The 12345-nt window shown below is 38.0% G+C and overlaps 1 protein-coding gene across 1 annotated transcript; it reads right to left on the reverse strand.

The window, feature by feature from the left end:
- Positions 1 to 9726: 9726 nt before the first annotated feature.
- Positions 9727 to 11813, reverse strand: LOC106976615 (olfactory receptor 143-like). Its single transcript, XM_015074039.2, has one exon. It carries the CDS (start codon positions 10874 to 10876, stop codon positions 9764 to 9766), a length of 1113 nt encoding a protein of 370 aa, XP_014929525.2. The 5' UTR covers positions 10877 to 11813; the 3' UTR covers positions 9727 to 9763.
- Between the last annotated feature and the right edge of the window lie 532 nt (positions 11814 to 12345).

Here is a 12345-nt window from a genome sequence, read left to right on the forward strand (position 1 = left end):
GCTCCTGACATAGAATTCTACTGCCTTCATCCCCCATTTCCCCACTTCCCACACACATCTGCTGCTCTGGATGGTGGCCACTCCCATTGCTTTTTTCCTTTTGCACATATTGATGTAAGAAACATTTAAATGAGCATCTATAATGTACTGGGCCCTGCATTTGGCACTGGGGATACAGCACTACACCATGGAGCATACATCCGAACAAATAAATCCAGACCCAAGACAGGTAATTTCACCATTAATTAGTGAAGCCCACCACTTCATCAGACACTATGAACCTCTGTTAGGCTTATCTGGACTCCTTTTTAAAAAGTATTTATTTTACTACCTTTAGCATATAGCAGAATCTTCATTGAGTTTTGGATGAAATTGTAGGTTTCATCTAAATAACAAGAGCAACAACAATAAAAGTCTGAGTGAATCAGATTATAAACATATTCTCCATACCATGTTAAAATATATGTACACTTTCCTTCCTTCCTTCCTTCCTTCCTTCCTTCCTTCCTTCCTTCCTTCCTTCCTTCCTCTCTCTCTCTCTCTCTCTGTCTCTCTGTTTCTCTTTCTCTCCCTCTCTTTCGGACTATGTAGATGATAGAGTTCCTAAATCTTTAGTAAGTTCAGAAACTGAATATTTTGCAGTCTTGGTCTTCCTTTTTACCTTTATGTCCAGGATTTTTATGAAGCTTTAGTTGCTATAAAGCTGGCAGAAGTCTCAATCAAATGAATGCTTCCTGGAAAGGAAGAATGTAGACGCTTTTGGGAATGAAGAGAATTGAAGAAAAGTTTCTGGAGGGTAGTTCAGATGCAGAAGAGCTAAAATAGATATCTGGATACAGAAGTAGTGGAAGGAGGTGGGGAAGAAAGGTGGATTTGGGCTGTGTTGGGTGTGGATGACTCATTCATCCAAAGAGAATACAAATGTACAGAGATTAGGGATATTTGATCAATTTTTTGGTTCTACATATTGAGCCTAAACTGCTTGACTATAACTTAATTTTCATCAATCTGAACTGATGTGGGACAAAATATGCATTTAACACATATACTTCTAGTGGGCCCAGTTTGAATCTTGGGAATCCCTTGGTATGTTGGGTGGCTCTATTGGTGGGGGAAATTCATGTAGGTGGGAATAGAATGCACATACGATGCCCCAAAACAATATGTATTAAGGATACACTGAAGTCAGATGCTTAATTAACTGAGCCACCCAGGGGCCCTCTTTATCTTTTTTAAAAACTAAAATTTAATTTTGATTTTAATTGTAGATTCACATGAAGTTATAAAAATGCAGAGAAATACTGTGTATCTTTTATTCAGTTTCCCTCAATGGCAACATTTTAAGACTATAGTATAAAATCTCAACTATTATTGATACTCATACAATCTATTGGTTTTATTTAGATTTTCCCAGTTTTACTTTTTCTCATTTGTGTGTGTATGTATGTGTGTGTGTGTGTATGTGTGTTTAGTTATATACAACTTTATCACATGTGTAGGCTTGTGTAGTCACCTATCACAGTCAAGATATAGAACGGTTTCACCATAAAGACCTCTCATGTCTTTTTCTAATCACATCCATTTCCCTCCTTAAACTTCATTTTCATCTTTAAACATTGGCAACAAATAATCTACTCTCTAACACTAAAATTATTTCATTTAATTAATATTATATAAATGGAATAATATAGTCCATGACTCAGTATAATTTCCTTGAAATTCACCTAGTTTGTTGCATGTGCCTATAGTTCATTCCTTCTTTATTACTGAATAGTATTCCATGATGTGGACAGACATATGGAGTTTATTTATTTTTTAATATGAAATTTATTGCCAAATTGGTTTCCATACAATACCCAGTGCTCATCCCAACAGGTGCCCTCCTCAATATCACCCACCCTCCCCTCCCTCCCACCCCATCAACCCTCAGATTGTTCTCATTTTTTAAGAGTCTCTTATGGTTTGGCTCCCTCCCTTTTTTTTTCTCCTTCCCCTCCCCCATGGTCTTCTATTAAGTTTCTCAGGATCCAGATAAGAGTGAAAACATATGGTATCCAGACATATGCAGTTTAATCATTAACCTACTGAAGGATATTGGGGTTGTTTCCAGTTTTGGGCTGTTACAAATAGAGCTACTATGAAGATTTGTGTATAGTTTTTGTGTGAGAATAAATTTCCCTTGCTCAGAGATGCATGTTCCAGAGTGCAATTGCTAAGTAACTGAAAACTCTACCAGAGAGATTGTAACATTTTACATTCCCAGCAGTGATTTTTGAGTGATTCAGTTTTTCTATATCATTGCCAGCATTTGGTACTGTCACTATTTTTTTATTTTAGCCATTCTGAGAGATTTGCAGTGTTATTCATTGTGGTTTTAATTGTGTTTCCCTAATGATATTGAATATCTTTTCATGTGTTTATTTATCATCTGCCTGTCCTCTTCAGTAACATGTTTGTTCCTGTCTTTTTCTTTCTGTTCTTTTCTTTTAAAAAATTTTTTTAATGTTTTATGTTATGTTTGAGAGAGAGAGAGAGAGAGAGTGCACAGGGGAGCAGCAGACAGAATCTGAAACAGGCTCCAGGCTCTGAGTTGTTAGCACAGAGCCTGACGTGGGGCTTGAACCCACGAACCGTGAGATCATGACCTGAGTCAAAGTTGGACACTTAACTGACTGAGTCACCCAGGTGCCCCTTTATTTTCTTTAACTGTTGAGATTTGAGAGTTCTTTATATATTCTTGATACTAGTTCTCTGTCAGATATATGCTTGCAAATATTTCCCTCTTCTGTATCTTCTCTTTTTATCCTCTTACTAGAATCATTGACAGAACTTAAACATTTAATTTTGGTGAGGTTAAATTTACAAGCTTTTCCTTTTATGGATTGTGCCTTTGATGTCAAGTCTTAAACATATATGTCTAGCTCTAGATCCTGAAAATTTTCTCAAAATCTGTGTTCTTTCAACCAACTAAACAAACTTAAAACTATTGGGTTTTTGTTTTGGCTTCCAACTCTGTCTATTCTACTTAGGAGAGACAGTTTTAGAAACAGTGGCTAGAACAAATGTCTATCGGCTGATAAATGGATAAAGATGTGGTATATACATACGATAGATCACTACTTGGCGATCAAAAAGAATGAAGTCTTGCCATTTGCAACAACATGGATGGAACTAGAGTGTATTATGCTAAGCAAAATAAGTCAGTCAGAGAAAGACAAACATGCGATTTCACTCATATGTGGAATTTAATAAACAAAACAGATGAACATAGAGGAAGAGAAGGAAAAATAAGATAAAAACAGAGGGAGGCAAACCATAGAGACTCCTAGATACAGAGAACAAATTGAGGGTTACTGGAGGGATATTGGTAGGGGGATGGGCTAAATGGGTGCTGGGCATTAAGGAGGGCCGTTGTTGGGGTGAGCCCTGGGTGTTATATGTAAATGATGAATTGCTAAATTCTTCTCCTGAAACCATTATTAACTATATGTTAACTAACTCAGATTTAAATTTTTTAAAATCTTAAAAATAAAAGAAACGGGTTAAAGATCAAAATTTTCTTCTAGGCAGGTATTCTTGGTGATATCAGCTGAGTTTTACTTTCTTCTACGGTCATGAGGAGACTATGAGTCAGGGTAAATCCCACCACAAATTCCATAGGGCAAAGATCCATTATCATTGCTTTCATAATGAAATCAATCATCTGGTGGTTTTCTTTTGCTGATCATAATGGTAAACAGATGATATTTGGGAAAGATTGGGTAATATACAAAAAAAAATTCTCTCCATTAAAAAAGGACTGTATTAAATCAAAACTACAATGAGATATCATTTCACATCAGTCAGAATGGCTAAAATTAACAACTCAGGAAACAACAGATGTTGGTGAGGATGAAGAGAAAGGGGAACTCTCTTACACTGTTGGTGGGAATGCAAACTGGTATAGCCACTCTGGAAAATAGCATCGGGGTTCCTCAAGAAGTTAAAAATAGAACTACTCTACAACCCAGCAATTGCACTACTAGGTATTTATCCAAAGGATACAAAAATACAGATTCAAAGGGGCACATGCACCCCAATGTGTATGCACCCCAATGTGTATATCGATAATATTATCGATAAGAGCCAAATTATGGAAAGAGCCCAAATATCCATTGACTGATGAATGGATAAAGAAGAGGTAGTGTGTGTGTGTATGTATGTATATATATATATACATATATATGTATATGTATATGTATATGTATATGTATATACACACACAGTGGAATATTACTCACCATCATAAAGAATGAAATCTTATCATTTGCAATGATGTGGATAGAGCTAGAGAGTATTATGCTAAGTGAAACAAGTCAGTCAGAGAAAGACAAATACCATACGATTCCACTCATATGTGGAATTTAGTAGGGGGAAAAAAGAGAGGCAAACCAGGAAACAGATTCTTAACTATAGAGAACAAACTGAGGGTTGCTGGAGGGGAGGTGGGCAGGGGATGAGGGTAGGTGGGTGATGGGTATTAAGGAGGGCATTTGTTGTGATGAGCACTGGGTGTTGTATATAAGTGATGAAACACTAAATTTTATACATGAAACTAATATTACACTACATGTTAACTAACTGTAATTTAAATAAAAATTTGAAGAAAGAAAAGAAAGGAACAGTATTAATCACAAATGAAAAAGGGTCATTTTCCTCTGAGTGAACTCAAATGCACAGCTGCACACATTATTCTCTTCATGGATTGATTTTTCTTTATTTCTCTTTTTTTAAGTTTATTCATTTATTTTGAGGGAGAGAGAGAGAGAAAAAAAGAGAGAGAGCACAAACAGGGGAGGGACAGAAAGAGAGGGAGAGAGAGAGAATCCCAAACAGGCTCTGCAATGTGAGGCTCAATCTCACAAACTGTGAGATCATGACCTGAGCCTAAATCAAAGAGGTGAATGCTTAACGTGAGTACAGGCACGCTTATGGGTTGATTTCTCTTAACCACATTTTTTAACCTATTGTTCTGTTTGATATTTCATCTCAAAACTGAGGGAAATCGGACATTTTTTCTACCTGGTCATAGCCACCATTCTATACCACAGTATGAGTGAGTTCCACAAATGTAGGGGACTCTGTTTTATTCTATATTACATCCCAAGCACAGCACCTACTATGATAGGTATTCAAAAAAAAATTTGTGGAATGACTGGATGAATAACTCAAGAGGATAACCACTATTACTTTAGGCAATTTAGGAGAGTCATCCCTGCAAGAAAGATCAGAACAGTGAATTCTCTTAGTGTCCTATTTCTAAATAACAGAGCTAAGGAGTACAAAGCAAGAATTTCTCAGGCTGGTGACCTTGGAGAGGAAGGAGTCTCTCCATGCTGACCCAGTTATATACAGTCTCAAGTTCTGAGGTTTGTGTTCTGTTGGTTCATCCATATTCATGTCTGAGCTGAAAATAGCCAAGATGGGCAATATGGATACCTATGCCCATCTCTCAGGGGCCTTAGCTTGAATTCCTAAACTCAGTATTTGGTGGACATATGCATCCTCCTTGGCCTGTTGAAACCTCCCCCAGCTCCTCTATTAGTGCCCAGCCTTAGTCTTGGAAACCTGATGACATTCCAGCCTCTGCTTGGATTGACTAAATCCTCACTGTAGATCCCAGGCCACACCTTAGACATCACCCAGAATCAGCCACTATTTAACATTTTGCTGTATTTCTTTACAGCCCTAATTTGTAATCACCATGTACGCTTCCATTTGCATGCTTGGGCTCCTCCTGGAATGCGTCATGCTCTATCACCTTTGGCCCTTTCCTCAATACTGTTCTTCTAGAATACATCCTCCCTGCCACGCTCCCACCTGCCTTCTCATCAGACAATGCTCATTTCTGTCTTTGTTCAGTTAACTCATGTCCTTCCTCTGTTTTCTTTTAAACATTACTTTCTCTATTAAATCTTCCAGCCTCCTAAACCAATTTCATATGGCTGGGCACTATTGTACCTGTTGTCCTCACTGTAAGTGTAAAACTGCTTGTCAGACTCTAGTATAGACTTTAAGCTCTTAAAAGACAAGGGACAAATTATTCATTGCTGTATCAAGATTGTGGGAGTGGAGCACCTGGGTGGCTCAGTTGGTTGAGCGTCCGACTTCGGCCCAGGTCATGATCTCACGGCTCGTGGTTTCGAGCTCCGCGTCGGGCTCTGTGCTGACAGCTCAGAGCCTGGAGCCTGCTTCATATTCTGGGCCTCCCTCTGTCTCTCTGCCCTCTCCTGCTCATGATGTCTCTATCTCTCAAAAATAAATAAACATTAAAAAAAAAAGATTGTGGGAGTGTTTCTGATATGCAGGCAGCAGGTTTCTAACCTTGGAGATACACAGGAGAGAGAAGAGTATAGAGCTGAAAGACAATGAGCATTATCTGGCACATGCTGTCTTATTGATTAATTCTCTTTTATTCTACTTTTAATCCTAAACAAATGTTGTAGGTTCCAGAGTCCATAGTGAGTGAAATTAACATTATGTTGAATTTAGCCTGGTATCAACTTGCCATGATGATATTATCACCAAATATCCTGAGAATATGGTTTGGATGTAGCCTAAATTAGATAATCTAGGTAAACTAAGTCCTTTCGATCCTGTCTTCTCTATAGTTTAAAAATATTTTTTTAATGCTTAGTTGTTTTTGAGAGAGAGGGAGAGAGATAGAGCACAACCGGGGGAGGGGCAGAGAGCAAGGGAGACACAGAATCCAAAGCAGGCTCCAGGCTCTGAACTATCAGCACAGAGCCTGACGCAGGGCTTGAACCCACAAACTGCAAGATCATGACCCAAGCCAAAGTCGGACGCTTAATGAACTGAGCCAACCAGGCACCCCAGAATAACTTATAGTTTTGAATAGAAGCAAAATTTGTATGTAACTTACCTCTAATAGCTTTTAGCGGCAAAAACCCATTACGGTAGCAAATGAGGTTGGTGTTACATGAAAGAGGACTCATTATTGGTAAAGCCAATCATGACATTGCTTTCCTGGTGTGGTATCTGATACCTAGCATTCGAATAGCCTAGGATTTAGGGCAAGGTAACTGCCAGTCCTAATGAGGACACTAAAATGCAATCAATTTTTACCATGGTTCAAGCCAGGCCTGAGGACTGTGGAAAACAGCACAGATGTCCATACTGTGTTTCTGCTGCCACCCTGAAACAAAATTTTATCTACCATGATGAATTTTCGTGATATAAAAATTCCACAGCCACTTTGCATACACAGCTAATTTATTCACTTGCTTTTGTTAGCTCCTACTGACATAGACATAGGTTGCATTTTGGAGACAGGTTTTAAATTTCACATATATAATAAATAGTACAACAAAACCCTATTTCATTTTTTTCTGAAGGTAAAATTGCATGCTTTTCCTAATTTGTGCTGTAATCCAATGAAACAGTTCCTTTTTTTTGTTTCAAAGGAGCTCCAAGTACTTCAGGAGAAACAAGTTATTTTGCAAGTGGGGAGTGCTGGTTACCTAGAACATCAGCCAATTTGAAAGACACATGTGTTATAACAGAAAGAATGGCATTTCTTTCCATTGTATCAAACCAGACTCTTTTTTTTTTGGTCTTGAAGATTTATAGCCATGGGTTTAGAGAAAACTAATTTTATGGAAAAAAAATGAAAGTTTTTATTAACATAAACTTTTAATTTGCCTTAGAGAAAAATTCATATCAGACAGCTATGTAAATTTAATTACATAAATATTTATTTTGCCAGATTTTAGTCTAACCACGCATAGGAGAAAGAAAGAAGATTAGGTGGTCAAATTCTATTTGATTAGACAGAGATATAAACAAAATCATGACAGTCTGATATATCTATATCTATATATCTATATCTATATCTATCCATATCATCTATATTTATAAATATCTTATATCCAATGCTATTATAACAAGTCAGATTAAATCAACTTAAATTAATTAGGTTCATTTTTCTCAGTTTCTAACTGGTATTAGCATATGTCATACTTATTCTTTTTTTTCTTTCTTTTTTTTGTGGTACTTATAAGCTAATACTTGCAATCCCTTTGACTAAGCATAAATATCTCACAGATACTACTGAAACTTTGTTGAGCATACCATAGTCACTGATATAGCATGTATGGAGTGTCTTTCTTTGGCCCCACTGAGAATCATTAAGGAAAATAAATTAGTATTGTATCTCTGTATTCACACAAAACAAGAGATTTGGTAGAGCTCAATTTTTGATATTTTGTAGTATGAAAACACTACATTTCCCCCCTTTTTTTCAAATGTAAACTATTGTAATTAGTTGTCTCATTTTGAAAGTATTTACAGAGATTCAGTCATGCCTCATCAGTATTATGCTATAAAATCATAAAAATTCATATTAAATATTTCTAGAAGCATAAGCATTTCTCCAGCTTGGTGTTAAAGCCTTAATGGACCATTCGTCCACTATAGGGATTTTTGGCTAAGGGTGTCATTCCTACCCTTTCTAGCTGATTCTAAAATAATTCTCCAGATTTTCATCTCCCTTTTCTTATACGTCCTATTTTTCTCCTTCAATTCCACCCTGAGAGGCAAAATGATAATATGGAAAGAATACAGGGTTTGTTGTTAGATGACTTAGGTAGAAGTCTGGGCTCTGCTCTGAACTAATTGAACTGAATCTCTGAATCTCAGTTTCTCCATCTATAAAACAGGGCATTAAGACTTGGATTATGATAGCATTTGAAAAGAGACAACTCCTTTTAAGAACTCCATAAATGTTAATTCTGTCTCCTCCAAAGTGAAAGTTACAAATTGAAAGCATGAAGCCCTCCATGGGAAGGGTCTGCTCATTCTTGTTTGTAGGTCTTGAACAGAATAAGAAAGGCTTCCAACCTTTGCAAAGGGGAATTCTTTTTGTGCATCTGGGCAGAGAAGCCTCATGTTGAACCTGACACTTTATTTTGTGGCCAAGGACACTCCTTAAGCTATGAATTCTATTTCATTCATTATGGTCAAAATATTTTTTAAGAATTATGAAAATATTAGGAGAAAAAAGCTGATCAGCAGCCAGGGCAGTGGCAACCTTCTCTCTATTATATCAAACCATTTTCTCAATGTTATGAAACATACCCATGTTTCTAAAGAAATGTCTGTAATTTTTATCACTGGTGGGTTTGAAGAAGGTGGGAAGGTTGGTGAGCCTCACCCATTCTTAGCCATCCTCAGGAATAAACATTTTTAAAAACCAAAAGCTCAACAAGGAATCTTTTTCTATCTCCTCTGTGGGTTAGGAAATCCAGTATAGAAACCAGGATAAAAAGAACTCTGAAATTCAGGGAAATTTATAACTTACACAGTAAACATTCCCCAAATGCTGAAAAACAGAAGGGCCATATGCAATTGTTTTTAGGGAAAACAAAGAGGGGTGACCTAATCAGAGAGCATACCGCTATAATGTTTGCTTATATATGAAAAGTACATAGAAAGAAGCAAAGTGGGAGGTGGTTTAAAAAGGAAGTATGGATTGGGTTGAGTCTTAGAACATGATGTTAAGAATAAAGTTCAAGTCAGTATGGGACTGAGAGTAACCATGAAATTCAAAAATGTTTGCACGTTTAATTGACATGCTTACAGAGGATTAAGTATTTAAAACAAAAAAACTTGTTCTGAAAAAAATTATGAGGACATGTGCACACACACACACACACACACAACTCAGAAACAACACACACCAACAACTCAGAAACATTGATTCTTCTTAGTTTGCAATTCTCTTCAGGGTTTTTTTCAGAGCACATTTGACATCCTTGTTCCTTAGACTATAGATGAGGGGGTTCAACATGGGTATTACATTGGTGTAAAATACTGAGAAGAACTTCCCCTGGTCCACAGAATCAGAAGGAGAGGTCTTGAGATGTGTGAACAACCCAGACCCATAGAACAGACCCACAGTTACTATGTGGGAGCCACAGGTGCTGAAGGCTTTGGGCCAACCCTGAGCTGATGAGACATGGAGGACATTGGACAGGACCAAAGCATAAGAAATGAAAATAATAAAGCCGGATATTATGACAACTGTGCTCACAATAATGGAATTCAGCAACTCACTGGCATAGGTGCCACTGCAGGAGAGCTGGAGGAGGGGGAAGATGTCACACATGTAATGGTTGATGATGTTAGAATCACAAAAGGACAATCTGACCATGTCCCCTGTGTGGATCATGGCACCAGCAAACCCCATCACGTAAGAACCAAACATCAGCAGAGAACAGACCTGAGGGGACATGGTGACCGTGTACACCAGAGGTTTACGGATGGCCACATAGCGATCATAGGCCATGGCTGTCAACACATAGCACTCAGAATGCACAAAGAAACAGAAGAAAAACAGCTGAGTCATGCATTCTGTAAAGGAAATGATGTTCTTCTCTGAGACAAAGCTCATCAGCATTTTAGGGGTAATGACCAAAGAGTAGCAGAAATCTATGAAGGATAAGTTGAAGATGAAAAAGTACATGGGAGTGTGCAGGTGAGAATTCAGGCATATTAGATTAACTAGGCTCAAATTTCCTACCATAGTGACCACATAGTTCAGTAAAAAGAGAAAGAAAAGGGGTAACTGGAGCTGAGGTCGGTCTGTAAATCCTACCAGGATGAACTCTGTCACTGAAGAGTCATTTTCCATAGCCATTACCTGCCAGGGTGTGATCTGTGAGAAAAGAAAAGGGGGGGTCACATCAGGAGAGGATTCAGATCCTTTGTTTCTAGAATAAGGCTTTGTTCTACGGGAGCTTGAGTCTGGCTGTAGTGACAGCACCCTGGAAGAAGAGCCAGGGCAAGGATTCTCCACCTTTAACTTTTCTTTTCTCATTTGTCCTTTTCTTCCATGTTTTCAGATCTCACCCATAACTCCTAACCTCCCCTGGGCTGACACAAACCAGGATGAAGTGATGGTCACATGTGAAAGCAGTATCTTGAAGAGATGAATAGGCTGGTCAAGGCCATACAGACAGAGAACAAAGGAGGCAACAGTTGGACGTAGGACCACTTCCTATGAAAATTCTTGAGGCTCTGAGACAGTAAAGTCACTATGATACCCACTGCACGCACTGTTCAACCCACTTTCTCCCTTTTACCTTTCAGAAACTCAGTACCTGGCTTAATGAAAGTGCTAAGAGGTAAAAAGGCTCAGAGAGGTTAAGTAACTTGTCCAAGATCACACACATAGTAACTGGAGGAATTTGAATTCCCCTATCGTCCTGAACATCTCCTACCCATTCCCTTCATCCGGTCTTACCTCAAAATCACAATAAATTGTTCAGGAAGGACAGGTGGTCTCCCCACACCTCTTTACTGCTGCAGCTGTGAGAATGAAAACATGAGAACAGAAAGACTCAGCTGCCCACCTTCCTTCTGCCTGGAGACCTCACTACCGCTAGACACCTAAGTGTTTTCCTTTCACTTTCCTGAAGGAGACAAAGCCTCTGAAAATGGAGAAGCCAATATTCCTTGCTTGTGGATTTGCATAAAATGTCTTTGGGGCAAGGCAAATGCATCAACTTTATGTCTCCAAATTATCAGCGGGCTAATATTGTGAATTTATCTTATTCTCCATGGATCTCAGCAACTTGTTTAGAAGCTTGGAAAACAAGGCTCATTTAGCATCAAAGTTTGACCAGGCTCCTGAGGGAAGAAATTATTGAGCCTATGTTTACATCCTTTGTCAATATATTAACACTGGTTCCTTTGAGACTCAACATTCTCCACGTTATCAGCTCACACTAAGAATTTCAAATTTTCCATGCAGGGAGGAAGTAGCCTCCTTTGTGCTCCTAGTTATCCTAGAGCTCGTGCTCAATTATAAAACAGGAGTGTTCAGGGGCAGAGCCATTGCCATTCCCAATACTTTTTTTTTTTGTTATTGTTCTGTGATTGATATAGTATGTGTCATAACTCTAATACTTTTGGTGTCTTTCACATCTCTAGAAAAGGGTAATAGAGAAATGTTAAAAGAATGAGATCTAGAGTCAAATTAATCAAGCTTGAATTCAAATTCTTCCACTTGGTATGTGTGTGATCTTGGAAAGATTACTTAATCACTCTGAGGCTTTTTTACCTCATCTACATTATAAGTTTAATAATAATTCCTACCTTCCTAGATTGTTTGAGGATTAAATGCCTCATAATCTCTAGCACATTTTAGGGAAATTCTTGGTATAGGGTAAGTCCTAAGTAAGTATTAGGTTGCCTTTCTCTTTATCCTTATCTATATCTATAGCATGGTCCTCTTCCCCAAGGTACCCAGCTATTTACTAGACATCCCCACTAAACTGAGTTCAC

The sequence above is a fragment of the Acinonyx jubatus genome, chromosome D1 (genome assembly GCF_027475565.1).
Source record: "Acinonyx jubatus isolate Ajub_Pintada_27869175 chromosome D1, VMU_Ajub_asm_v1.0, whole genome shotgun sequence".
NCBI lineage: Eukaryota > Metazoa > Chordata > Mammalia > Carnivora > Felidae > Acinonyx > Acinonyx jubatus.

Coding starts and splice junctions, on each gene's coding strand:
- LOC106976615 (XM_015074039.2), bottom strand. CDS start 10,876: ATGAGAAAAGAAAAGTTAAAGGTGGAGAATCCTTGCCCTGGCTCTTCT.